This window comes from Vitis riparia, chromosome 16 (assembly GCF_004353265.1).
Source record: "Vitis riparia cultivar Riparia Gloire de Montpellier isolate 1030 chromosome 16, EGFV_Vit.rip_1.0, whole genome shotgun sequence".
Lineage (NCBI taxonomy): Eukaryota > Viridiplantae > Streptophyta > Magnoliopsida > Vitales > Vitaceae > Vitis > Vitis riparia.
In genome coordinates, this window is record NC_048446.1 from 13,731,038 (window position 1) to 13,756,256 (window position 25,219).

General features: G+C 36.0%; 1 protein-coding gene and 2 long non-coding RNA genes across 4 annotated transcripts; 2 read left to right on the top strand and 1 right to left on the bottom strand.

Moving 5' to 3' along the window:
* Positions 1-742: 742 nt before the first annotated feature.
* LOC117934143 lies at positions 743-5,309 on the top strand. Of its 2 annotated transcripts, none has more exons than XR_004654441.1 (3): positions 743-1,085; positions 4,898-4,987; positions 5,077-5,309. It is a non-coding gene; the product is annotated as an uncharacterized LOC117934143 (long non-coding RNA). The 2 variants fall into 2 exon arrangements; XR_004654440.1 differs by lacking the exon at positions 743-1,085 and adding an exon at positions 4,392-4,427.
* Positions 5,310-6,048: 739 nt separating this feature from the next.
* On the bottom strand, positions 6,049-13,026 carry LOC117933956. The gene is made up of 6 exons (XR_004654397.1): positions 12,852-13,026; positions 8,214-9,109; positions 7,316-7,463; positions 7,046-7,206; positions 6,815-6,935; positions 6,049-6,618 (listed from the first exon to the last, which is right to left on the bottom strand). It is a non-coding gene; the product is annotated as an uncharacterized LOC117933956 (long non-coding RNA).
* Positions 13,027-17,445: 4,419 nt separating this feature from the next.
* LOC117933282 (acetolactate synthase 2, chloroplastic-like) lies at positions 17,446-19,469 on the top strand. Its single transcript, XM_034854659.1, has one exon. The coding sequence runs from the start codon at positions 17,446-17,448 to the stop codon at positions 19,402-19,404; it is 1,959 nt and encodes a 652-aa protein (XP_034710550.1). The 3' UTR covers positions 19,405-19,469.
* Positions 19,470-25,219: the final 5,750 nt, after the last annotated feature.

The following is a 25,219-nucleotide window of genomic DNA, read 5'->3' on the forward strand; positions in this document are numbered from 1 at the left end:
ACCCTAACCCTTAAGGGTGTATTTATAGGGTTGCCTTATCGGACTTAAGTGACTTGAACCTACTAAGGCTTGGAATTTATTAAAGAAAACCGTTTTGAAATTTATTAAAAACTATTTTTCTAGAAAATTTATTAAAACTGATTTTTCTAAAAATTTTATTGTATAGTAAAAAAAAAGAAAAAAAAAACTCAAGCGAGAAAAATAAATCAAAACCCAAATATGGCATGAAATGAAATATGAGACAAAAATACTAACATAAATAGAATTACAAAAAAATTAAGACAATGAAATATGAGGCAACATGACTAATATTAATAGAAATATTATAGAAAAATTAAGACAAAATGAAAAATGAGGCAAACAAGACTAACATAAACAAAATTATAGAAAATTTAGGACAGAAATTGCACAAATATAGAAAACTTGAAACAAAATACGTATTGTAACACATGTCAACACATATCAACAAAATAATAAATAAACATGACAAACTTATAGATGGGTAGAAAAAGTTTGGCAAATGTGCATACATACAAAATATAGAGTCTAATGAACATATAACCCAAATAGGCAAAGAACTGAATAAATGAGATGGATAAAATATTCAACAACCAAAATGCTTACAAATATAATAAATATAGAAGGGAGAACTGTGTTTTGGCCCGCCCATTTGGGCCTTATAGCTTTTTCATAACCCAACTTTCCATAACCCAAAATATGTGTACTGTTGCCCAAAAAAATATCCCTTTCATGCACTATCCACTGTTTTATAATTTCATTTCCAAAATTACCCCTCCAGCCTTCCATGTCAGCAGCCATCTCCCTCTCCATGTCACCACGGGAAGTTGTGCTTTTAAGCACCCATGGTTATCATACCCATACGAGCCTATATCATCTTGAACAACCTGAAGATTTCTTGGTGGAGAAGACTACATGCTGCAGGTGGCCTCATATGCTTGGATTTGGGTGTCTTGGTGAGAGGGAAAGAACCCTGGTTGATTCCTGATTGAAATGGGTCAGATCTAGGAACAACGATCTTCAATGGCGGGTTCACCCCTTAACATGCCTGCACAAAGCATTTGAAGGTGTGTTGGTTTTGTTGGTGAAATCTAACTTTTCTCCCCCCTTCTTGAGTTGCACTTCAATTATAAATTTGGAAAAACTAACAAAGAGAGATTCTAAGAGTGAATTAAAAAAAAATGAAAAAGAATGACAGAAAGTTGCATACAAACTCAGTGAATGGAAGCTAAATGGTACTTGGGTGATAGGAGTTATAGTGTGGCTTTGAAAAAATGTCGAAGAGGTTAAATTTGAGGAAAATGTAGGGGTTGTCGTGAAAGCTCAAAACTAGAGCATCTGTAGTGATAAAGGTTCTTGGGACATAAGGACTTCAATTTCCTTTATTTATTTTTTTAATTTCTCATTGGATTTAGCATAAATTTAGTGCTAGAAATGTCTTTCTTGTGAGTAAATGGGCTTTTAGAAGTTATCCTTAATATCTTTAATACAAAAACTGATGTTTTTAAAAAATAAAAAACAGCCACTTTATCCACCTGTAACATTCCTCCTTTGATGCTAAAAGCAAGATAACAAATGATACCACACTGGGTCCAAATGCTGCCAACCCCTGAATTGCCCCATAATGTTGAGGCAATGCTTTTGTTGGGTCCAAGAAAGCATAGAGCAGAGTCCTTGTCACATGTGGCTGGATGTTATGATAAACATGCTCGTATCTGGAAAAGTTTAGTTGATAAGATATTTGTGTAGTGTCAGTAAGATGAGAAGAAAAAAAATGGAGATTCAGTATCTCTTTAATCTGTACATGTGACCTGCTTGTCCAAGGCATCTGAATTTAGTCAAGGGCAAAACTCAAGTCGTCCACCTATGGTTTCTTGGAACTGTAGCTTAGGTACTACCTTAAGGGCCCTTAGGTACTACCTTAGTGGCCTTGAGGTACTACCTTAAGGGACCCTAGGTACTACCTTAAGGTAAACTTGAAGTGAACCACTCCAAAGCCTCGAGTCTTCTTTGGTGACCCTTAGACCATCCAATTATGTGGTTCTCTTCATTCCTCAAGTGGTCCACCAATGGTTTCTTGGGACTGTAGCTTAGGTACTACTTTAAGGGCCCTTAGGTACTACCTTAGTGGCCTTGAGGTACTACCTTAAGGGACCCTAGGTACTACCTTAAGGTAAACTTGAACTCAACCTCTCCAAAGCCTTGGGTCTTCCTTGGTGACCCTTAGACCATCCAATTATGTGGTTCTCTTCATTCCTCAAGTCGTCCACCTATGGTTTCTTGGGACTGTAGCTTAGGTACTACCTTAAGGGCCCTTAGGTACTACCTTAGTGGCCTTGAGGTACTACCTTAAGGGACCCTAGGTACTACCTTAAGGTAAATTTCAACTCAACCTCTCCCAAGCCTCGGGTCTTCCTTGGTGACCCTTAGACCATCCAATTATGTGGTTCTCTTCATTCCTCAAGTCGTCCACTTATGGTTTCTTGGGACTGTAGCTTAGGTACTACCTTAAGGGCCCTTAGGTACTACCTTAGTGGCCTTGAGGTACTACCTTAAGGGACCCTAGGTACTACCTTAAGGTAAATTTCAACTCAACCTCTCCCAAGCCTCGGGTCTTCCTTGGTGACCTTTAAACCATCCAATTATGTGGTTCTCTTCATTCCTCAAGTGCTCCACCAATGGTTTCTTGGGACTGTAGCTTAGGTACTACCTTAAGGGCCCTTAGGTACTACCTTAGTGGCCTTGAGGTACTACCTTAAGGGACCCTAGGTACTACCTTAAGGTAAATTTCAACTCAACCTCTCCCAAGCCTCGGGTCTTCCTTGGTGACCCTTAGACCATCCAATTATGTGGTTCTCTTCATTCCTCAAGTCGTCCACCTATGGTTTCTTGGGACTATAGCTTAGGTACTACCTTAAGGGCCCTTAGGTACTACCTTAGTGGCCTTGAGGTACTACCTTAAGGGACCCTAGGTACTACCTTAAGGTAAACTTGAACTCAACCTCTCCAAAGCCTTGGGTCTTCCTTGGTGACCCTTAGACCATCCAATTATGTGGTTCTCTTCATTCCTCAAGTCGTCCACCTATGGTTTCTTGGGACTGTAGCTTAGGTACTACCTTAAGGGCCCTTAGGTACTACCTTAGTGGCCTTGAGGTACTACCTTAAGGGACCCTAGGTACTAACTTAAGGTAAATTTCAACTCAACCTCTCCCAAGCCTCGGGTCTTCCTTGGTGACCCTTAGACCATCCAATTATGTGGTTCTCTTCATTCCTCAAGTCGTCCACCTATGGTTTCTTGGGGCTGTAGCTTAGGTACTACCTTAAGGGCCCTTAGGTACTACCTTAGTGGCCTTGAGGTACTACATTAAGGGACCCTAGGTACTACCTTAAGGTAAATTTCAACTCAACCTCTCCCAAGCCTCGGGTCTTCCTTGGTGACCCTTAGACCATCCAATTATGTGGTTCTCTTCATTCCTCAAGTCGTCCACCTATGGTTTCTTGGGACTGTAGCTTAGGTACTACCTTAAGGGCCCTTAGGTACTACCTTAGTGGCCTTGAGGTACTACCTTAAGGGACCCTAGGTACTACCTTAAGGTAAATTTCAACTCAACCTCTCCCAAGCCTCGGGTCTTCCTTGGTGACCTTTAGACCATCCAATTATGTGGTTCTCTTCATTCCTCAAGTGCTCCACCAATGGTTTCTTGGGACTGTAGCTTAGGTACTACCTTAAGGGCCCTTAGGTACTACCTTAGTGGCCTTGAGGTACTACCTTAAGGGACCCTAGGTACTACCTTAAGGTAAATTTCAACTCAACCTCTCCCAAGCCTCGGGTCTTCCTTGGTGACCCTTAGACCATCCAATTATGTGGTTCTCTTCATTCCTCAAGTCGTCCACCTATGGTTTCTTGGGACTGTAGCTTAGGTACTACCTTAGTGGCCTTCAGGTACTACCTTAAGGGACCCTAGGTACTACCTTAAGGTAAACTTGAACTCAACCTCTCCGAAGACTCGAGTCTTCTTTGGTGACCTTTAGAGCATCCCATCATGTGGTTCTCTTCATTCATCAAGTGGTCCACCAATGGTTTTTTGCTACTGTAGCTTAGGTACTACCTTAAGGGCCCTTAGGTACTACCTTAGTAGCTTTCAGGTACTACCTTAAGGGACCGTAGGTACTACCTTAAGGTAAACTTTAACTCCTTGTATGTAAAATATATTCTTGTTGTCTTCGGATGTTGGTTTCTTAGTTGTTTTCTGAGATCATCTCGATAAAAAAAATATAATCACTACACTCTGATGTGCTGCCTAGTTTTTAGGTATTGTTGGATATCCGAGTGATGACATTAATAAGCTCCTGTGGATGGTTCGCATAGGAAGGGGGTATTCCCTCACATCAAGGAACCTGATTATCTGGTGAGTTGTTGGTTGCTTGTAATATGGATTCTAAGTATGTCTTCTTTGGGTTCTTATTGCTGGTGTATTGTTGGTACACTAGTTTCAAGCTTTGTTCCATTTGAGATTCCAAATATTTGTCTTGATTGGCAATAGACTAACATTTAAGTTGAATCTCACTTGATGGTCTCACATTATTGGTGAATTTGCATTTGGTTGAAAGTTTACTTTTCTTTATGGCTTTATTGTGGTGAATATTGGAAACAGCTTGGATTTGTTTAATTTCCATGGAAGGTCCAAATAGTCCATGAGACATGTCTTTGTAATGTGAGTTAAGAGAATGTTGACTTGTTAGTGTTAGTGTTGGACGGCCCATCCAAATGGCATGTATTTAAACTTGCCATACAGGAATCCTAGAGACATGTCTTTATTTTCCCTATAAAGTCCCATGTCTGTTCTGATTAACTTTCCATGGTTTATAATCAATGAAGGTGTTCACTACTCACCATTGGATGGTTCGGATATACAAATTAAAACCTCCGAAGAACAGGATCCGTGTAAAAACAAAGAAATCAAAATCGGTATGCATGATAAACACCTGTAGATTGTATTCGTTTCTGATTCAGTGCAAAATTACCCACTGACCTTTTGTTGCCTCCTCCCTTTGCAGAAAGCAAGCTCCACAACCAGCTTAAAAAAAAAAATGGAAAAAAGAAGAAGAATCCCTGGCAATGAAAGTCACTTTCAGAAGATGCTGTCTCCAATCAGTTACTTGTAACCCACATATTTAATATCCAAAACACTAATTCGTTCTCTTAAAAGTAATTTCTACAGCAATTTTATCGTGGTCAATCCCAAACAGGCCTTTATTATGATTTCTATATCCATATCCTCTCTTTTCAATTTCTTCCTTTCATTTTCCCTCTCATGTGGGATGGGTAAACTTTGCACTTTCTAAAGTCATCTTTAATGTCTGAACTGAGTGGTATCCTACATAAATATTTTCTACAAACTCAGAATGACCTCAGTGACAAAAGCCAACCCCTTGAAGTAGAGGTATAGAAGTAAATTGCATTCACAGCTGATTTTGTCCCCTATTTTCAATCAAGTCACAACTAACAATTTTATATATAGCATTCAAATTGCATTCCACTCCACAGACTATACAACATTCAGAAGCAAAATTGTCTTCTTACCCTTCCAGAAAGCCTATATCAACCAATCATTCAAAACTAGGACATAGAAATGCCAAAAGTACATAAACAGAATGCCACCTTATGAATCTCCACAATAAAATTATCAATCTTTTCTCATGTCATTCAACATTGTTTTCATAATTTTCTCACTTTCATACAAGGAGTATATATTCAAAAAACAAAGAAACAGAAAAATCAGTTATATAGGCAAGAAAAGGACTTTCCCCAGTTAGACGAACATTTGTGAATAAGATTGATTGGACAGAGTTTCTACTGGATATGAGGTAGTTGACTGAAGAAGAGAAAATTTGATCACTGATGTCTGCACACTTTCTTTGAGCATAGAAACTCCCAAGCTTAATTAATCTTCCAAACCATCGATCAAATACACTATTCTGAGTGAGACCGTGGAAAGGGCATCTCAGCAAAAAAAATCCAACAACAAATTTTACTATACAGGAGCTATATTTTATTCCAAAAGGAGACGGTCTTTGATCTTGTAGCCCAAATCAATATATATATACTAGGAGCTTCTGGCTTCTCCCTGGTGTAATAAAAAGTGAGCTACAAAATGACCCAGAGCAGGTCCCACCTCATAATTACCTTCATCTGGTCATTTTCTTGACACCTCATAATTGTTACAGTTTCTTAGGCAGGTTGTAATTTTTATTGAGAATGCACATACCATTACTGTAATATATATTACAGTCCTCAAGCTTCCTCTATATTCAATGGGATGTGTCTTAAAATATAGAGGGAACTAAAGGCATACTGCCTAACTACCCTTATCCAAATAACAAAATAAACCAAGGAGCCTATTGTGAAGTCTTCATCTTTGATATCTCCTCCAACAATAATCTGGATTCAACTGCAAAATCAACTGCCACAACAGCCCTGGCTGTTATCCACTGCCTTTTCTCATTCATGTATTCATGTTGTGCAACACTAATCCGGAAAAGATGAGGGACCCAAATAGCTTCCTTCAATTTCTGCTGGAATCGGTTCTCCTCTCCCTCCTGCAGAGAAAATTGTGTTTTTAAAACATCAGATTTTGAATGCCAGAAGTTCATCCTTTTTTTCTTCCATAGAACCCAACTAGGCTACCAAATAAGTAACCAACTACATATGAATTAATGCATCAATGAGCAACTCTTTCAAGTTAACTAAGATTTGGACAAACTCCTAGATATTTCAATATTGTCAAGAGTTTACCTGTGATTTAAGCTTATCAAGCTCATCAGCAGAGCACCCAAATATTCTCTCTGCTTGTTCATTAAACAGAGCAAGGCAAGCTTCACCACTATCATCTGAAACTTTCACTACCATTATGTACCTGGAAAACATAACAGAATGTAACAAAGAAACATCATTCATAGGACAACTTTTCCTATTTTAAATACTATCACTGAATTCTTATTGATTCAAATTCCATGAATCCCTCACCTTCAACTGCACTCATCATCATTCTTTTCACATCCTTCACACCAATACCCAGATTCAATAGCATCTGTGACTTTCTTGTTGCATGTCTTACAAGCCTGGTACCACATTGTTTGCTCAGGCTTGATGAAGCTTATGTATGCTCTGATGCTAAAAAATGAAGGCTGTACAGAGAGAAGCCCACATTATCAAAACTTAAAATGGTTTTAACTTAAAACTTTGGCTAAGACCAGTTTGATCATGTTAGGTTATTTTAATGACAGTAATTATTACCTTGTCTTCACCCAAAGATGGCTTGCTGGTTACATGAGAAAGGGAAACCCTGTCATAGTACATGGACCTCACTTCACCCTTAGATGAAGGACTGATATCAGACCCAATAGAAGCCATTGAAGCTACTTTACCATGGTAATCATGATACCTGTGAACAAGAACATATGGTCAGAAACACTTACTACAAGAACTAACAATTGGTTTGTTTTCAATTAACAACTAATAATTTGTAATATATTAGACTCAGTACAAGCAATATAATAAACAAAATGAAAACATCCAAATGTGATGCAAAATGTACTACAATGACTTCTTCCCTTCAGAACTACCATCTTCTATCACTCAGCCATCAAGGAGCCATTTTCTAAAGTTTCCCTCCAAACGAGAGAATCCCTAAAAAGGCCCTATTTTCCTCTGCCACTCTCAATCCTCGCAGGTACTAATCTAATCACGTTATTAATTTTTTTTTTTGAAACCCCCGTTTGATTCCCAAGAAAATCCATCCCGTTTGATTCCCAAGAAAATCCATCCCCCATTTGATTTCCAGGAAAATTCATCCTCGTTTGATTTCTGAGAAAATCCTTGCAAAACCCCCAAGGAAAACAAAAAAAAATTGTTTTTTTTTCCATCCCTGTGTTTTATGGATTTGTTCATATGGGCCTCCTAAAACACAACTTCCCCAAAGAAATTTATAACCTATTTGTTTCCAAATGTGCACCACTCAAAACCTAAATCGAATCATAATACCTGGATTCCAAAAATGTTGTAACCCTACATAATCTCCCCTCCATCAATGTGAAAATAAACCATAAACAAATCAACACAAAAAATACATCAACAAAAATAGAAAACGAGGGAGAGAAACATGATTCAAATGACTAGTCAAGAAGATAATCACCTGATGATGGTGATGAAGATAGAGATTCGGAGCTGGATCTGTAGACAGAGACGAAGAGAGCAGCTACAGTTTCCCCAAATTCTTCGATCTACGTTGTTGACTCACGAAAAAGAGGTTAGGGTTGGTTTCCAGGGATTCTAGAGATTTCAGGGATATATAGGAAAATAGCAAGTTAAGGCTTCACGGGATTTAGGTTTTTCAGATTGAGTGAAAGACCAGGCGGAGGTTAGGGTTTCAGAAATGGTGGGTTATGAGAGGGAGATGAACAAATAGAGTACTTGAGCTCAGTGCCGATGGAGAGAAAGTTAAGACAGAGAGAGAAATATGTGAGGAGGGATGTATTGTTTTTAGGTTCTTTTTTTTTTTTTTTTTGGTTTATCAGATGTGGACGCTGACATGGTTGAATGGGGAGGGCAATTTGGGTATGAAATCACACCTCAACCCGGAGTGCTCAAAATCCAAATTATTTTTGGGACCATTGTATTTAACTTGAAAATAATAAACTTAGGTTCTGAAATCATAGTTATTTGCATATCAAAGACCCATAACATACTTTTCCCTTGTTATTTGTTACTATCAATTATGTTTGTGGGCTTATTGTGACTACTAGTTTTCAGAACATTTCAAACTTTTCATTAGACACATCATCCAAGTGTGATGGAACTTGTTAAAAGAATCAGAATGCATAAATTAGCAGTTAGACAATGTGGCAGTCATTAATTGCAATATATGTTATCCAAAATGCTGCCATAATAAGTGATTGAAGTCATGCCTGTCTGCAGGTCTCTTGGTGCGCTGGCAAGAGCTCATTATACTTTATTTGTAGATCTAACATGTCAGCTTGTAGCTTTTCATATTCAGACACAGTTGGACCACCTAACTTCTATTGGACAAACCTGCAAAACAATATATATAAGAAGTTAGGTTATGACATTTGATCAATATTACATATTTACATGTGTGAGTATGATTGTTTAAAAGTATGTACATATATTACTACAGATCATATCTCCAAGCCATTACAATCCCCTACTCAACTGAGACGTGGGATGGAATTTCCAAGCTTGTTTTTCAATGGAGGAATGAAAAGAGACTATCAGCATATGAGATAAATTCATTCTGCATAAAGTTGATCAGATGACAAATTGAAGCAGAATAAATTCTAGCATGAAGAAATTCTAGCATGATTGAGGAATGGAATCAATTTTCATGTTGGAGGAATCAAATTTTGGTTTGGAATGTTGGTAGTACAAGTTTGAGCCAACACTTCAAGTTTCAGCGAGAGTCACGGGAGTTGCGGGACGAACTTATATTGATTGAGGTTCTTAATGTCTTCATTCTATTTTTAAGCATAAAGACGATAACAATAACAACAATAATAGTAGCAGCAACAACATTAGCAATAACTGAAAATCAGTTTTTAATTCATCAAGCTATCTACCCTTTACATTCAACCTATGCTAGGGTTCATGCTTCTCCCGAGCTCCTTTTTTTTTTTAAGGAAAACAAAATCAGAAAGAAACTTCCCCATATCAAATGATATATAATATCACAATGATTGTGATGCTGCTAGCTATTTCATCAAAAAGGTTGTTTTAAGTGGGTGAGCGACTGGTCTGTCTAGCCCATTTCCAAGAAAGTGGAATCCAAAACTGAAGTCGATTACCTCAATTCGGAATACGTATAGCCATTAGCAAAATACCTACAATCTTATCTTGCAAGTACAGTAGCTATCTTGTTTTACCATTTCCAGAAATTATTTCCCAAACACCAAAACAAGCCTAAAAGGAAGTCCCATGTTTAGAGTCCATAGCAGTTCTACCATGTCAGCAAAGAAGATAGAGGGAATCAAAAACAGTTTTAAATTAAATAACCCTGAAATGATAATAAAATTGCATCTTATCTTGTTTATTTTGGAATGATATGCATTCTTCTTTGTACTTATCAGTTCATTTAAATTAACTTTGTTGTTTCCGATAAAAAATATGCATTAGACAAAAACCTTAGAACTGAATGCACTTCTGTTTTTTCAAGAAGACTAAACATCTACCCCTATTTTTTTTTTATAGGTAAATGAAGATTGTATTAAATTTAAAAAAAAAAAATACACAACGCATACAACATCAAGACCCCACAGAGCAACTCTGGCAAAGCTCGCCTAGTACCACAGGTTACTGACCAAAAAGACCCCATAGAGCTAAGGGTCCCTAATCTGAAGGGATCAAACTAAAAGAGGTACCAGTGGACTACTTAAAGAAGTGAGGCCCATAGACTACGAGAGACAGAGTTACTAGCTATCACACAAGGTGATAAAAAGTAAGCATGAGTTGTTTGTGTGTACGTGTAAATGTATTGTGTTTCTGTACCACAACGCCATTTTTTTATCACAATTCTGTAGCACAACTATCTCAATATCAATTCCAAAAAGCTCCCACTTAGCATGAATAATCTTAAGTTAATTTAATCAATTGGAATTCAAGCAATCTTGTTGTATTTTATTTTGCTGTTTAAGTCTAGAAAAGCTAATCAGCATATTGTCCTTCTTAGTAATAAGGTACAAATAGCAATGAAATAGTATCTTAAGGTATAAATCGTTCTATCCTCTGAAGCATTATGCATCTTGAACTCAATTAATTTAATTTAAGTCCATATCAGAGCTATGAAGCTTAGGATGGATATATCAGTTGAACTCATCCATAAAGAGCATAGCATCAAACTCTTTTATCATCCATGATAGATTTGTACTTGGTTCTTATTTTTCTTTCCATAGGTGTTATGTATGTACTTTGTTGAACTCCTCATCATACTAAAATTCTCTACTACTATAGCCCTTCAGCCTCTACTGTGCCTCTCTCAATTATTGTAGGAGCCACCAGAGCAGCATCAAATATTGACTATGTCTTCAAGGAGCAACATTAGTTTTAGTCTATTAAAAGTGAAATCAAGACCAAATTCAAGCATAATACCTAATTTTCTTCCACAAAAATTTTCATCAAGTTGGTTGAAGGTGTGGGTTTAGATTTGAATGTGTCATCCGAATCATAAAGCCTTTGGTTCCTAAAGATGTTGTTCTTTAAGCAAGCAGCCTCTGTACAATCATTGAAGATTCTTCTTTACAAATAAGGTCCAAAAGTAGTGCTTTTTCAAACCTAACTTTAGGCTTGGTGTTCCTTAGTTGGGTGTTGGTACAAACATGTCCCATTCTTCCTCAGTCGGGTGTTGGCATAAATGTTTTTCCATATCTCAGTAACATGCATAAACTCAAAAGTTAGGATAAGGATCGTGCTATGGTGCTAGTGATGTCCAATCAAGAACAACCACATGGCCAAAAAGTTCTTCCTACTTTCTAGCTGTCTTATTTCTTTATACCTTCATTCATTGATCTAGATTTAATCATACGTCTTAGAATTTTCCCTAAAATAATTTGAAGTGTGATGAAAAGCAATTGATATTATGGTTATAGGCTACAGACTACAGTTATCCTATATAATTCAAAAAATATCATGGTCTTAGTGGGTTAGACAATAAAAACAAGAGATAGTGAATTCAGAATAGTTTCTATTCACAAAAGTGGTCTAGGATGGTTGCATGTTACAATCCTTTTACCCTGCAAACAAGTATGAAATCAAGAAGCGCTACTAAGAAAAGTAAATGGGGAAAATTTTGAAGGCCAGGGAGTTTTCTATATGCTCTGAGTGTAATGTCATGAGAAATCATGAAGGACAAGAAATTACAGTAATAAAACACTAAATGTAAGTGAGGTTTAGAGAACCATGAAGGAATGAGAGTTAGACTAAGGTTAAATTGATTGTATGGGCACATAGCTAGAAGTAATGTAATTATGTAATCTGTGTGGAGGTGGAGGGAAATTAAGAGGAACATAAATGGGGATTGGTAAAAAGATAGGCATCAAGGTTTGTTCAAGTTCCGAATGATTGATATGTTTGCAAAAAACAAAAAAAATCAGAGCTCCGTCAAGCCTGCAGAATCTGAGTGGTTGGGAGTGGGATGGGACTTGGAAGACACCTATCTAATATATAGGGAAAATTGTGTTTTTTCCCTCCCCTGTTTTATGGATCTGTTCTAGGGGCCATTAAAATTAAATTTCGCAAACCCTAAACCCACGATTTTTGAGTTAGGCTGAAAAATACCATCTTTGCCTGCAAATCGTGATCAGATTACAAAATAGCATCTTATTGTGCCATTGGATTTAAATTTCGCAAACCCTAAACCCACGATTTTTGACCCAGGCTGAAAAATACCACATTTGCCTGCAAATCGTGATCAGATTACCAAATAGCATCTTATTGTGCCATTGGATTTAAATTTCGTAAACCCTAAACCCACGATTTTTTAGCCAGGCTGAAAAATACCGCTTTTGCCTGCAAATCGTGATCAGATTACCAAATAGCATCTTATTGTGCCATTGGATTTAAATTTCGCAAACCCTAAACCCACGATTTTTTAGTCAGCCTCAAAAATACCACATTTGCCTGCAAATCGTGATCAGATTACCAAATAGCATTTTTTTTAAAAATAAAAAATAAAAATGTTTAGAGAGCTCGTGAACAATGCAAAACAACCTTCAGCCCAAATCTTTTCTCAACAGCCACACAAATCCTTAAATGGAAAACTCACCTGCGATTACTCCAAAAGGAAGACGAAGCTCCACCGCGATTTCCAGAAATGATCCATGAAATTGCAGATCACGTTAGGGCAAAAGGAGAGAAAGTCACGGAGTCCCCAAATTTCAGAGTTTATGGGTTGGGTGTTGCGTGGGTTTTCCAAATTTGCTAACTTCAAAGTTCAAGATTTTTGTGTTTATTTATTAAAAGCACAACTTCCGACATGGAGAAGGAGATGACTGCTGATGTGGAGGGGTAATTTCGGAAATGAAATTATAAAACAGTGGATAGCATGAAAAGGATAATTTTTTTGCAACATTGGACATATTTTGGGTTATTCAAACTTGGGTTATGAAAAAGCTATTAGGCCCAAATGGGCGGGGCAAAAGACAACTTTCCCAATATAGAACAAGATAAATCTAAGAAATCCTAAAAAGAACAAAAACATAATACAAATAAAGAGATGAAGAAGAAATAACTTACTTGAATGCCACTCTAAATCGATCTAGACTCTCCGAACCTCCAAAGGCAACTCTAACATACGAATACAGTATAAAAAAACTAATGACAACCCTATAGTACATACACAGTCATGAAAAACTCTCTCTCACCAATAATATACAATCAAGAAAGAAACCTCATCCTCCCCCCAAAAACACACACACACACACACACAGAAACAAAAAAAAAAAAAAAAGTAGCAACACCTTTTCTCTCTTTGATTGTCCTCCCTATTGCCTAAGGCTCGTGTGCCCTTTTTATATAGCTTTCAAGACTTCCACCCTAAGAAAACTCTTGGGCCCATGCAAAAAAATAACTCATATCCATCTGTAAGGAAATTTGAATATCAATTTAATAATAATAATAATAATAATAATAATAATAATAATAATAAAAACTTATATTCATCTGTAAGGAAATTTGAATATCAATTTAATAATAATAATAATAATAATAATAATAATAATAATAATAAACTTAGAATCATGCCATCACAACTCAAAAAACAAACCTAATAAAAAAAAAAAATAAAAAAAACTTAGAATCATGCCATCACAACTCAAAAAACAAACCTAAGTGCATTAAGCCTAAAGAACCTATCTAAGTGAACCTAAGGGGGTTGGGTGAACTAACATAAAATGTGCCTAAGTGATTTGAATGGAAAAAAATCTCTTAGTGAACTAAGTGGAATCTAACTTAAGGGGGTGTGTAAATGGGCTTAAGTGGGCATGGTGTCATAGGAAATGCCTAAGTATGCTGTCCTAAAGAAGGAAAGTGCATCTAAAAGGGCTAACATGAAAGAAAAAGGAAAAAAAAAAAAAAACCTAAATCTAACTCAAGGTTACCAATGGTTACAATGAGGAGCCATATAAATCCCCCAACTAGAGTATCCAAGGTGGCTCAAAAAGTATGAGTAGTAATGGGCTACCAGGGAATTGTTGTGGAGTATTGAAAGAACACCTCATAATGCATGTGCTAAGAGGACAAAATGGGGGGTCTATACCTAATGCATTCAAGTAATGTATAATGCAATAAATGTTTGGCTAGAATACTTATGAGATATGATGTATGGAAAAATGATAGATAAAAGTGAAACTTGAATATTATTAAATAAATATTAAACTTTATATTTGTTACATCATATCATACATTTAAGGGTTCTATCGTAATAAAGATCACCATCATTGATGATGATTTTGACACAAAATATTAAAAATTAAAAATAATATGATAAAAATATATTTATCTTATTTACAAATGATAAGAATTTGCAAAATAAACAAACATTTATTTAAGATTCATATAAAAAATCTTTGGTTAATGGAAATCTTATATCTTGGCCTCTAAAACATAAAACATAATTTTTAAATCTAAATCCTAAATTATCAAATATATTATTATAATTAATATTTTAAACTATCAAGTGTACTATTTATAGAATAAAATTTTCATTTTCTACCCATTGCATACTTATATTTACATTTAATTTATTCTAATTAGTTATTTATTATGTATTATAATTTTATATTTAATGTGTCCAAAAAATTATTAAAGTTAATAAATATGAAATTATTAAAAGAGTGAAAAGAAATCTAAAAGTAAAGAGGTTGAGTAGAGAGAGTCTCGTCACTTCGACATATATAAATAAAAAAAAAATGTCAAAGGTAGGATATCAAAGATGTAATATCATTATTAGAATATCTTTTTTTTTTTTTAAAAATTTGTACCAAGTTTAAGAAAAATAGAGTTAATTGCAAAGAATGGGTTAATTTTTTTTTTTTTCCACATTTTAGGAAAATATGGATTAAATAAATAAAGAAAACTAAATATCCAATTGTTGTGAATTAAATAAATAAACAAAACTAGATCTCCAATTTTTCCAACAATTTTTTTTTTCGATATTTCATCTTATTTGGAAAGTGATAGGATCACCGTGGAGCAAATTTTGTGAAAAATAATGAAAAACTTCATAATGAAAAACATTTTTAAGGAATTGATTCTAACTTCTGTACTTCCTTTAAAAGGTACTACCAATTGATTCAAAAACTTGGAGGATGATCCTCATCCTCTCGACACTTCACTCTAGATGCTAGAATTGAATTAATCGGTTCCACAGTATGAAACTTTTCACGGGGAACATGGGACATGTGACAACATAAGTATGTACCAAGCCAACATAAAGAAACTCTAGACAGAAAGAGATCAATAATAGTTCAAAAAGTGGGGGTGATGGGGATCAAGGCCACCAAAACTCATCAAATTACTGGAGTTGAGAAAAAACATGAAACATGGTTAAAAGAGATGTGTTGCCAAACAACTCATTCTTAATAAATAGTGTAAATGAGACCTTAGAAGTGTAATATTTGATTTCTCGTCAATGTAGCAAAATGGAAAAAAAAAAAAAAAAAAGAAAGAAAAGAAAGTGAAATATATAAATATGAAAATCTCAAATGAATTATGATGAAAGTTATTTTATGGTAAAAAACAATCCCATCACCAACAAGTCTTATCTCACCTATATCATTGAAGTGATGGGACTTCTTTTCCCTACCAATAGGCTCGTAAAATTGCCACTTAATTATAATTCTAGCATGATTAAATTTTAAAAAGCTAAAGATAATGTTGAATTACTGGAGTTATTATGACACTATAATTAATGTTTGTAGAAGTTAAAGTCAAAATTTATAATTGTGGGATCACACTTCTTTTATTACTTATTAGTATAAAATTTTCAGTAAATATGTTTCAGTCTATAAACATTTTTGATTCTTCATATACAAATTTTAGTATCTTATTAATCTTGTTTCCTACCTCTAGTTAAGTTTGATTCTTCTTTATTTCTATACACACTTATGTGGTATATATTTTTTCACCAGCATCAACAATAAATATATATATTTTTTAAAAAGTAAGGATAATTTTGACATTTGCAAAATTTTTAACAAAGAAAAAATTTATGTCTTACATCATATTTGAGTAAAGTCAAGGCCATCGAGAAGGTGTCTGTATTTTTAGTTTTTTGCTGAAAGTAATTTGCTTTTATGTTTTAGGTTAGATTGTTTGTTTTTCTTATTTTTCATGATTTATAATAAATTTTTGGTTAAATAGAAAAAACCAAAATACTTGACTTTTCTAAATGGAAAAAGTAACATGCATATTGGTTTTCTTTATTTTTAAATACTTAATAAAAATAAAATATTATAAAAATAAACAAACTAATACTTAATACTATTAAAAACTATTTATTTTTAAGTTCTATTTAGAATTAAGTATAAAAAAACAACACCGCCTAAGTGTCATTCACGATTCTTAATTCTATACAAACATCTTTAAAGGTTGCAATTGATTTTTAAATACTTTTTTTAATGTCTAAGAACTTGTAGCAAATACAACTATTAAACATATTATATCATTTTCAGATTACAAGGCCAATATATAGAGAAGTTAGATGATTTAGTTTGAATGGAGATTTTGCTTCATATTTTTAACTTATATAAATAAAAAGATCAAATTAGTATAATTAGAGTTTGATTAAGTAGAAGAGTTTTTGTGTATAAAAATGTAATTTGCAAGATGCAACTATTTCATCTTTGCTTCTATTTGGGGTTCTCTTAAACGCCACAGTTAAGTTGTCAAAATATGTACCAAAAGACTCATATTTGTCTTAGAAATGAGGTTTGATATCCTAGTAGTCAGTTCAAACAAGATCTTAAAAATTAAAGTTTCACAATAATAGAATATTTTAAAGAGGATATTTTTTAAATTATAATTACATGACCATCATACCGAAGATTATTGGTAAAAGAAGTCATCAAGATAAGTACCTTAACACTTTTTATATGTTAGTATTCATGGTGCTGAATATATAATTGGTCTAGTAGTCATTTCATGGATATTGAACAAAATTTGTTCAGATTGCTATTGTTCCTTCGAAGTGTTGCTATGTTAAAACATGACTTTCAAGTAATGTATGAAAAAAAAACTATAAAAAATGTTGGACGTATATACCATGTTTTTTCGCCATCCATGTTTGATATAAAACCAATCTTGCCAGCCACAAAACTGCACACTCAACAGAACTTGTACTGAGCTCGCTGCATTCAACAATGGCGAATGTTGCAGCTACAAACATCACCTTTTTCAAACCCTTTTTGCAGCATTACTCCAATTTTCCTACCTCATTTTTCAACATCACCATCCCCATTCCCAAACATTACCATAAACCTACCAGCACAAAGTGTCTCTCCCGCTGCCACCTCAGTGTCACTCCCGAACCCTCCCGGGGCGCCCCAGAAACCTTGGTTTCCCGGTTCGCCGCTGACCAGCCGAGGAAGGGCAGTGACATCCTTGTGGAAGCCCTGGAACGTGAAGGGGTGACTCATGTCTTCGGTTACCCGGGGGGAGCCTCCATGGAGATTCACGAAGCCCTCGCTCGCTCCTCCATGATCAGAAACGTGCTGCCCAGACATGAGCAAGGGGGCATCTTTGCGGCAGACGGCTATGCTCGCGCTTCTGGACGCCCTGGTGTCTGCCTCACCTCCTCTGGTCCAGGCGCCACTAATATTATCAGCGGCATTGCGGATGCAAACTTCGATAGCATACCCATCGTGGCCATTACTGGGCAAGTCCCACGAGGCTTGATGGGAACCGATGCCTTCCAAGAAGTCCCACTTATTGATATAACTCGACCGATCACAAAGTTCAATTATTTAGTTCTTGATGTTGAAGACATTCCTCGCACAGTTAAAGAAGCCTTTCTCCTTGCAACTTCAGGTCGACCTGGTCCGGTATTGATCGATATACCAAGAGATATACAGAAAGAGCTCGTGGTTCCGAATTGGAATAAGCCAATTATGCTGCTTGGGAATGCATCCAGATTGCCTAAATTGCCGGAAAAGGCCCACCTGGAAGAAATTGTTCGATTAATTTCAGTGTCAAAGAGGCCAGTTGTGTATGCTGGTGGAGGGTGTATGAACTGCAGTGAAGAGTTAAGGCGGTTTGTGGGGCTCACTGGTATACCTGTGGCAAGTACTTTAATGGGTCTAGGGATTTTCCCATGCACGGATGACCTATCTCTTCACATGCTCGGAATGCATGGGACTATACAAGCAAACTACGCTGTGGACAGGTCTGATTTGTTGCTAGCATTTGGTGTCCGATTTGACGATCGGGTAACAGGTAAAGTTGAAGCTTTCGCTAGAAATGCTACAATTGTTCATATTGATATTGATCCAGCAGAAATCGGAAAGAACAAAAAACCCCATCTTTCAATTTGCACTGATGTAAAGCTGGCATTGGAAGGCATCAACACGATCTTGGAGAAGAATGAAGCAAAGCAACCCACTGCAGAAAACAAAAGAGGAAAAGGGACAAAGTTTAATGACAATGTATCGGCTTGGATAGAGGAAATTGATGAGCAGAAAGAGAAATACCCAGCAAGTTATAGAACATTTGGAGAGGCTATTCCTCCACAGTATGCTATTCAACTTTTGGATGAATTAACTAATGGAAATGCTATTATTTGTACCGGAGTCGGGCAGCATCAGATGTGGGCTGCCCAGTATTGCAAGCATAAGAATCCCCGCCACTGGCTCTCTTCAAGTGGATTAGGAGCAATGGGGTTCGGATTGCCTGCTGCTATGGGTGCTGCACTTGCTAAACCCGACGCAATTGTTGTCGACATTGATGGTGACGGAAGCTTTATGATGAATATCCAGGAATTGGCTACAATACGAGTGGAAAATCTGCCAGTGAAGATTATGCTATTGAATAATCAGCACCTTGGCATGGTTTATCAATATGAGTATGAATATGGGGACGGTGATTCGTTGCACTCATACATGGGGAATCCATCGAACCAGGCCCAAGTATTTCCTGACATGTTGATGTTTGCGGAAGCTTGCAACATAACTGCAGCCCGTGTGACAAAGAAAGCAGAGCTGAGAGAGGCAATAGAGAAGATGTTGAAGACTCCTGGTCCATATCTGCTAGATGTGATGGTACCCCATCAAGCACAAGTGCTGCAGTTGATTCCGGATGGTGGCACTTTCAAAGGTGCTCAGTAAATGTAAAACAAATGCAATTTTATCATGAACTGTCAAGTACTAATATAATGGAAAATAAAAAATAATATTTATTTTTTATATTAATATTAATATTAATGAAGATATTATCATTTAATTTTCATTTCATTGATATTGAGTATAACAAAATTTATTACATGTGTTAGAAAAAGAAGACATAAAAACAATAACTCTCCAATCCCAGGAATGAAAATAAATATCAATATGTCAAAGTAATTTATCTATCTACCAATACAATTCAGATGGAAGTAATTTGTAACAAATTTGCAATCAAAGCACAAAAAAAAAAAAAATGAATAGCAAGAATTTTAAGAGATGATTTATCAAACGGATAGAAAGCAAGACACAAATATTAAGATTTAATATGGTTTGAAAATGTGCTTACATGCACAAGTCAAGCTTTGACAACAATTCACTATAGTAAATGTTACAAATGTCACTACTCAAACTTTCCATAAGACTTAAGTTAATATGGCAAAAGGAAAGCGATACTTGTATTACTATAAATATGCCAATTATAACTTCAAACAAGTTTAAGAGCTTAAAAATACCCATGAGACGCTTCAATGGGTGTTTAATGGTGTTAGTAGAAGAAAAAATTGAAACCTAGCCTTTTTTCTTTTCTCCCTAGAACTCTCTTTCTATTTAATTTCTATTTCAACAAAACCCTAAATTTTTGCCAATACATGTCATTTTAAGATGTGCTTGTGCCCAAATATTGGGTCTAAGAATTAGGATCAATGATAACTATCAATGGACTACATGCCCTTGAGGAGGATTGTCTTAAGTGAAATTCAATTCCTATTGTAATACTCATGGTTCTCTCATTGATCTAATTGTAAAGATCTCTTGAAATTTCTCCAACATTAGCCATAAGTTATGCTTTATAGACAATTTGAAAATTTTCCTATGGTTAGATTCATTGTGGTTCATTTACATTACTTATGTGTAGAAGCTTGAATAGATCAAGAAAGCATCAAGGGCTCAAATTCTATAGAGTTTCTAAACACTGAACGTGCAATTGAATTTTTATTTGGAATTGACCCTATTTAAAGTGTAGATCTAATCCTATAATTGAATATATTTGGATGACATCTATTCAATTGATAAATTCTCTATTTTGCTTCATCTTAATCATCATCATTTATCAAGCTCCACATATTCATTTTATCATGAATGATTTTATCTACTTTTAATTCATTTGTCAATCATTTATGTTACAAATTTTATTCACTTTGAATCAATATTTTGAATCATAGATGACTAATCCTTGTGAAAACGGTCAAACACTATACTATAGGTATTCATTCTCAATCAAATGGATAAAAATACTTTAAAAAACTAATGCTATAACTGTTTATTATCAATCAAATTGCCAAATTCATTGCACAAACAACGATAATTAAAACAATAATCTAGATACAATTAAATCAACATACCTATTTACATTTTTCCTGCAACCATCTCATTTACCCACTCGTTTTAGTTAAAGTGTTAGATTGAAAAGGAGCCAAGCCAATATAGATGATTAAGATACACAAGCAAACACATGCTTCATCTTAATCATCATTATTTATCAAGCTCCACATATTAATTTTATCATGAATTTTTATCTATTTTTAATTCATTTGTCAATCATTTATGCTACAAATTTTCATCACTTTGAATTGATATGTTGAATGTTAGATGACTAATCCTAGCGAAAATAGTCAAACACTATACTATAGGTATTCATTCTCAATCAAATGGATAAAGATACTTTCAAAAACTATTGCAATAACTATTTATTATCAATCAAATTGTCAAAAGTCATTGCACAAGGAACAATAATTAAAAAAACAATCTAGATACAATTAAATTAACATACCCATATACATTTTTTCTACAACCATCTCATTTACCCACTCATTTTAGTTAAAGTGTCAAACTCAAAAGGAGTCAAGCCAATATAGATGATGAAGACATGCAAAAACACATGCTTCCTCTTAATCATCATCATTTACCAAGCTCACGTATTCATTTTATCATGAATGATTTTATGTACTTTTAATTCATTTGTCAATCTTTTATGCTACAAATTTTCATCACTTTAAATCAATGTTTTGAATCTTATATGACTAGTCCTTGTGAAAATGGTCAAACACTATACTATAGATATTCATTCTCAATCAAATGGATAAAGATACTTTCAAAAACTATTGCTATAATTGTTTATTTAAATTACTAGAAGAAATTGCACAAGCAACCATAATTAAAATAACAATTTGGAAACAATTAATACAGGGAGCTTGATAAATGATGATTATTAAGATGAAGCATGTGTTTGCTTTCATGTTTTCATCATCAGTATTGACTTAGCTACTTTTGAATCTAACACTTTAACTAAAATGAGTGGGTAAATGAGATGGTTGCATGAAAAATGTATATAGTTATGTTGATTTAATTGTATCTAGATTGTTGTTTTAATTATCATTGCTTGTGCAATGACTTTGGGCAATTTGATTGATAATAAACATTTATAAAAATATTTTTTGCAAGTATCTTTATCCATTTGATTGAGAATGAACATCTGCAATAAAGTGTTTGACTGTCTTCACAAGGATTAGTCATCTAACATTCAAAATATTGGCTCAAAGTGATGAAAATTTGTAACATAAATGATTGACAAATGAATTAAAAGTAGATAAAATCATTCATAATAAAATGAATACATGGAGATTGACAAATGATGGTGATTAAGATGAAGCATGTGTTTGCTTGCATTTATTCATCTATATTGGTTTAGATCTTTTTGAGTCTAACAATTTAACTAAATTGAGTGCGTAAATGTGATTTATGCAAAAAAAAAAAAAAAAAGTGTAGCTATGTTAATGAGTCGAATGTGCTTGCTCCCTTGAGTGTGAGGAAAAAAGGCCTTAGCTTGTCTGTGAAACGAGTTATGAAATGTCCCAAAGCTACGAGACAACCCGTGAGGGGTTGTAACTCTTTCTTATTGTTTAGAGCAATTGTTTTGAGAACGACTTTCACTTGAGCCGGATTGACTTCAATTCCTCTTTGGGTTACCATAAACCTTAGAAACTTCCTTGCGTTGATGCCAAAGGCACACTTAGCTGGATTGAGCTTCATGTTGTATGCTCGCATAAGATGGAATGCTTATTCCAGGTGTTGGGCATGCTCAGCTCGGGTTTCGCTCTTTACAACAATGTCGTCAATGTAGACTTCCATAGTTCAACCAATTAGGGGCTTGAAAATTTTTGTTATTAGCCTATGGTAGGTAGCACCGGTGTTCTTGGGTCTGAATGGCATGACTTTGTAACAGTACAACCCTTGCGGTGTAACAAAGGTTGTATTCTTCTTATCTGACTAGAACATGGGGATTTGGTGGTATTCGGAGAAGGTGTCTAGAAAGGAAAACACCTCATGTCTGACAGTGGCATCAACTATCTGGTCTATCCGGGGTAAAGGAAAGCTATCCTTTAAACAGATGTCATTTAGGTTGGTGTAATCAACACAAACTCGCCACTTTCCATTCTTCTTCGGAACTACCATCACGTTTGCCAACCAATCCGGATACTTGACATCTTTGATCAATTCGGTTGCCAATAATTTGTCAATTTCTTCCTGGATGATTTTCTGCCTGTCCAGATGGAAATGCTGGACCTTTTCTCCGACAGGCCGCGAGGTAGGTGAAACATTAAGTTTGTGGGAGGATAGGCAGATGAATCCCCGACATGTTCGAGTGAGTTTAGGCAAAGATGTCAATGTTGCGCTGGATCATTCTTTCTAACAGTGCTAGTCTCTCATGCGTAAGCAAAGAGCTGGTATAGATGATTTATTCTATGTCATGTGAAGGGTGTAGTGGTTGAAGAAGATCAACTATAGACAGATCTTTCTCTATCGAGCTCATTGATTTTTATTGCTTCATTACGCTTGATGATTCAGGGTGTATCTCATCATCGACCGATTGTCTGAAGTCTAGCACCACTTGATAGCATTGGCATGCAGCTAGTTGACTGCCAAGAAGATCGACTTGTCCTTCCTCTATGAGGTAGCTCACCATTTGGTGGTACGTAGAGGGAATGAATTTCATTTTATGAAGCATGCATGCCCGATTATAGCATTGTATGGGAACAAGTCGTCAACCACCGAGAATCACACATTCAGGGTGAATAGGCCAACTTAGATGGGTAGCACAACGTCACCCAGGAAAGTCGTTGTAGCTCCATTAAACCCGAACAATAAATGCCTTGGGTTCTCTAGGGCGGATAGTGAGTAGCCCATCTACTTGTAGGCGAACATTTGCAAGAGGTCAGCTAAGCTACCCGAGTAAACCAGAATCCTTCTCATGTCAAATATGCCTACCCCTAGTTTTAGGACTAGGGTATCTTCATGCGGTTGCAACACTAAATTAACATCTACTAGAGGAAAAGTAACTATGTCGTCTATAGGGCGCACACTCTCTTTCGAAACGTTGCTGAATGGAATTAACCCGCTCTTTTATAGAGGCTGCACAGAGCGACCTTCGCCTTTGCCGCTTAAAACTGTGTTTATTGTCTACGAGGCCTCTATGTATGTAGTTGATGACAACTTTGGGAGCTGTCGGAGATGCAGGGGCTTGGATGGTTGCCTTTTGCACTGCCTTTTTTTGCCTGCCAGTTGTGTGGACATACTGTTTTAAGTACCCGACCTTAATTAGTTTCTTCACCAAGTAATGGAGACTCTTGCATTGCTTGGTGATATGACCGTGATCCTAATGATAGGAGCACCTTCTATTCCAATCTCGCTTAGCCAGATCTGTCTTGATAGGTTTCGGTGACCTGAAGTATGACAGATCACGAATGATAGGAATAAGTCTTTCATAGGAGATACTGAGGGGGTGAGTCTCACTTGCTAGCTTGCCTCGATTGGTTCAAGGGCTTAGAACTGCTGGCCTCATTGTTCTTGGTCAGGTGATTGGTGACCAAGACTTGTTGAGAAGTTGCTCGGACTTCGTCTTCAAGCATAGAATATTTATCCGCCTGTCTGAATAGGTCATCCATCGTTGTAGGCGGCTTCTTTGCAAGAGACTCAAAAAAGGGTATGCTTAGGTTGATATTTCGCTTGAAGATTTACAGGAGGACATCCATATTGTAGGATTCCACTTGGAGTACTGTTTGCTGGAACCGCTTCATGAAGTCTTTGAGTGACTCGTTCTCCTGCAACTTGATGTTTTGCAGGGTGCTTATGTTCTGTTTTTGGCGAGCAGAACATAGGTAGTGGCCCATAAAGGCTTTCAAGATATCCTGGAACGTGTTTGAGGAATTCGGTGGGAGATGGTGGAACCATGATAGAGCTGAGCTGTGTAGGCTAACCTGAAAAATCTTGCATTAGTGCATTATTCCCTATGTCAAGGGTCATAAGCTGCCTGAAGTGCATAATATGATTAAATGGGTCGCTCGTTCCATCGTACATCATGAACTTTGACACTATGAATCCCTTGAGCAGCTCTTAGTTGAAAATATGGGGGCCAAATGGCGTGGAGAGCATGTCATCCAGCCATCGGCTGATGCAGTCGTGTAGAGCTCGCTTCGGCAACACTTCAACTTGCTACCTTGATAGTTGAGAGGGTCGTTCTAGCATATGTGTTGTGCCTGGGGGACCTAAACGAGCACTCAGAATTTCTAACATGCGTGATTGCCTCTCCACGCTTGGCGCTTGAGGTCCCATCCGAGCTCGCAATGCATCTAATAAATGCGATATTTTGTTGCGCCTCATTTTCTTGGATACCTGGGTAGAGGTTGTTCCTTCATTCGGATGA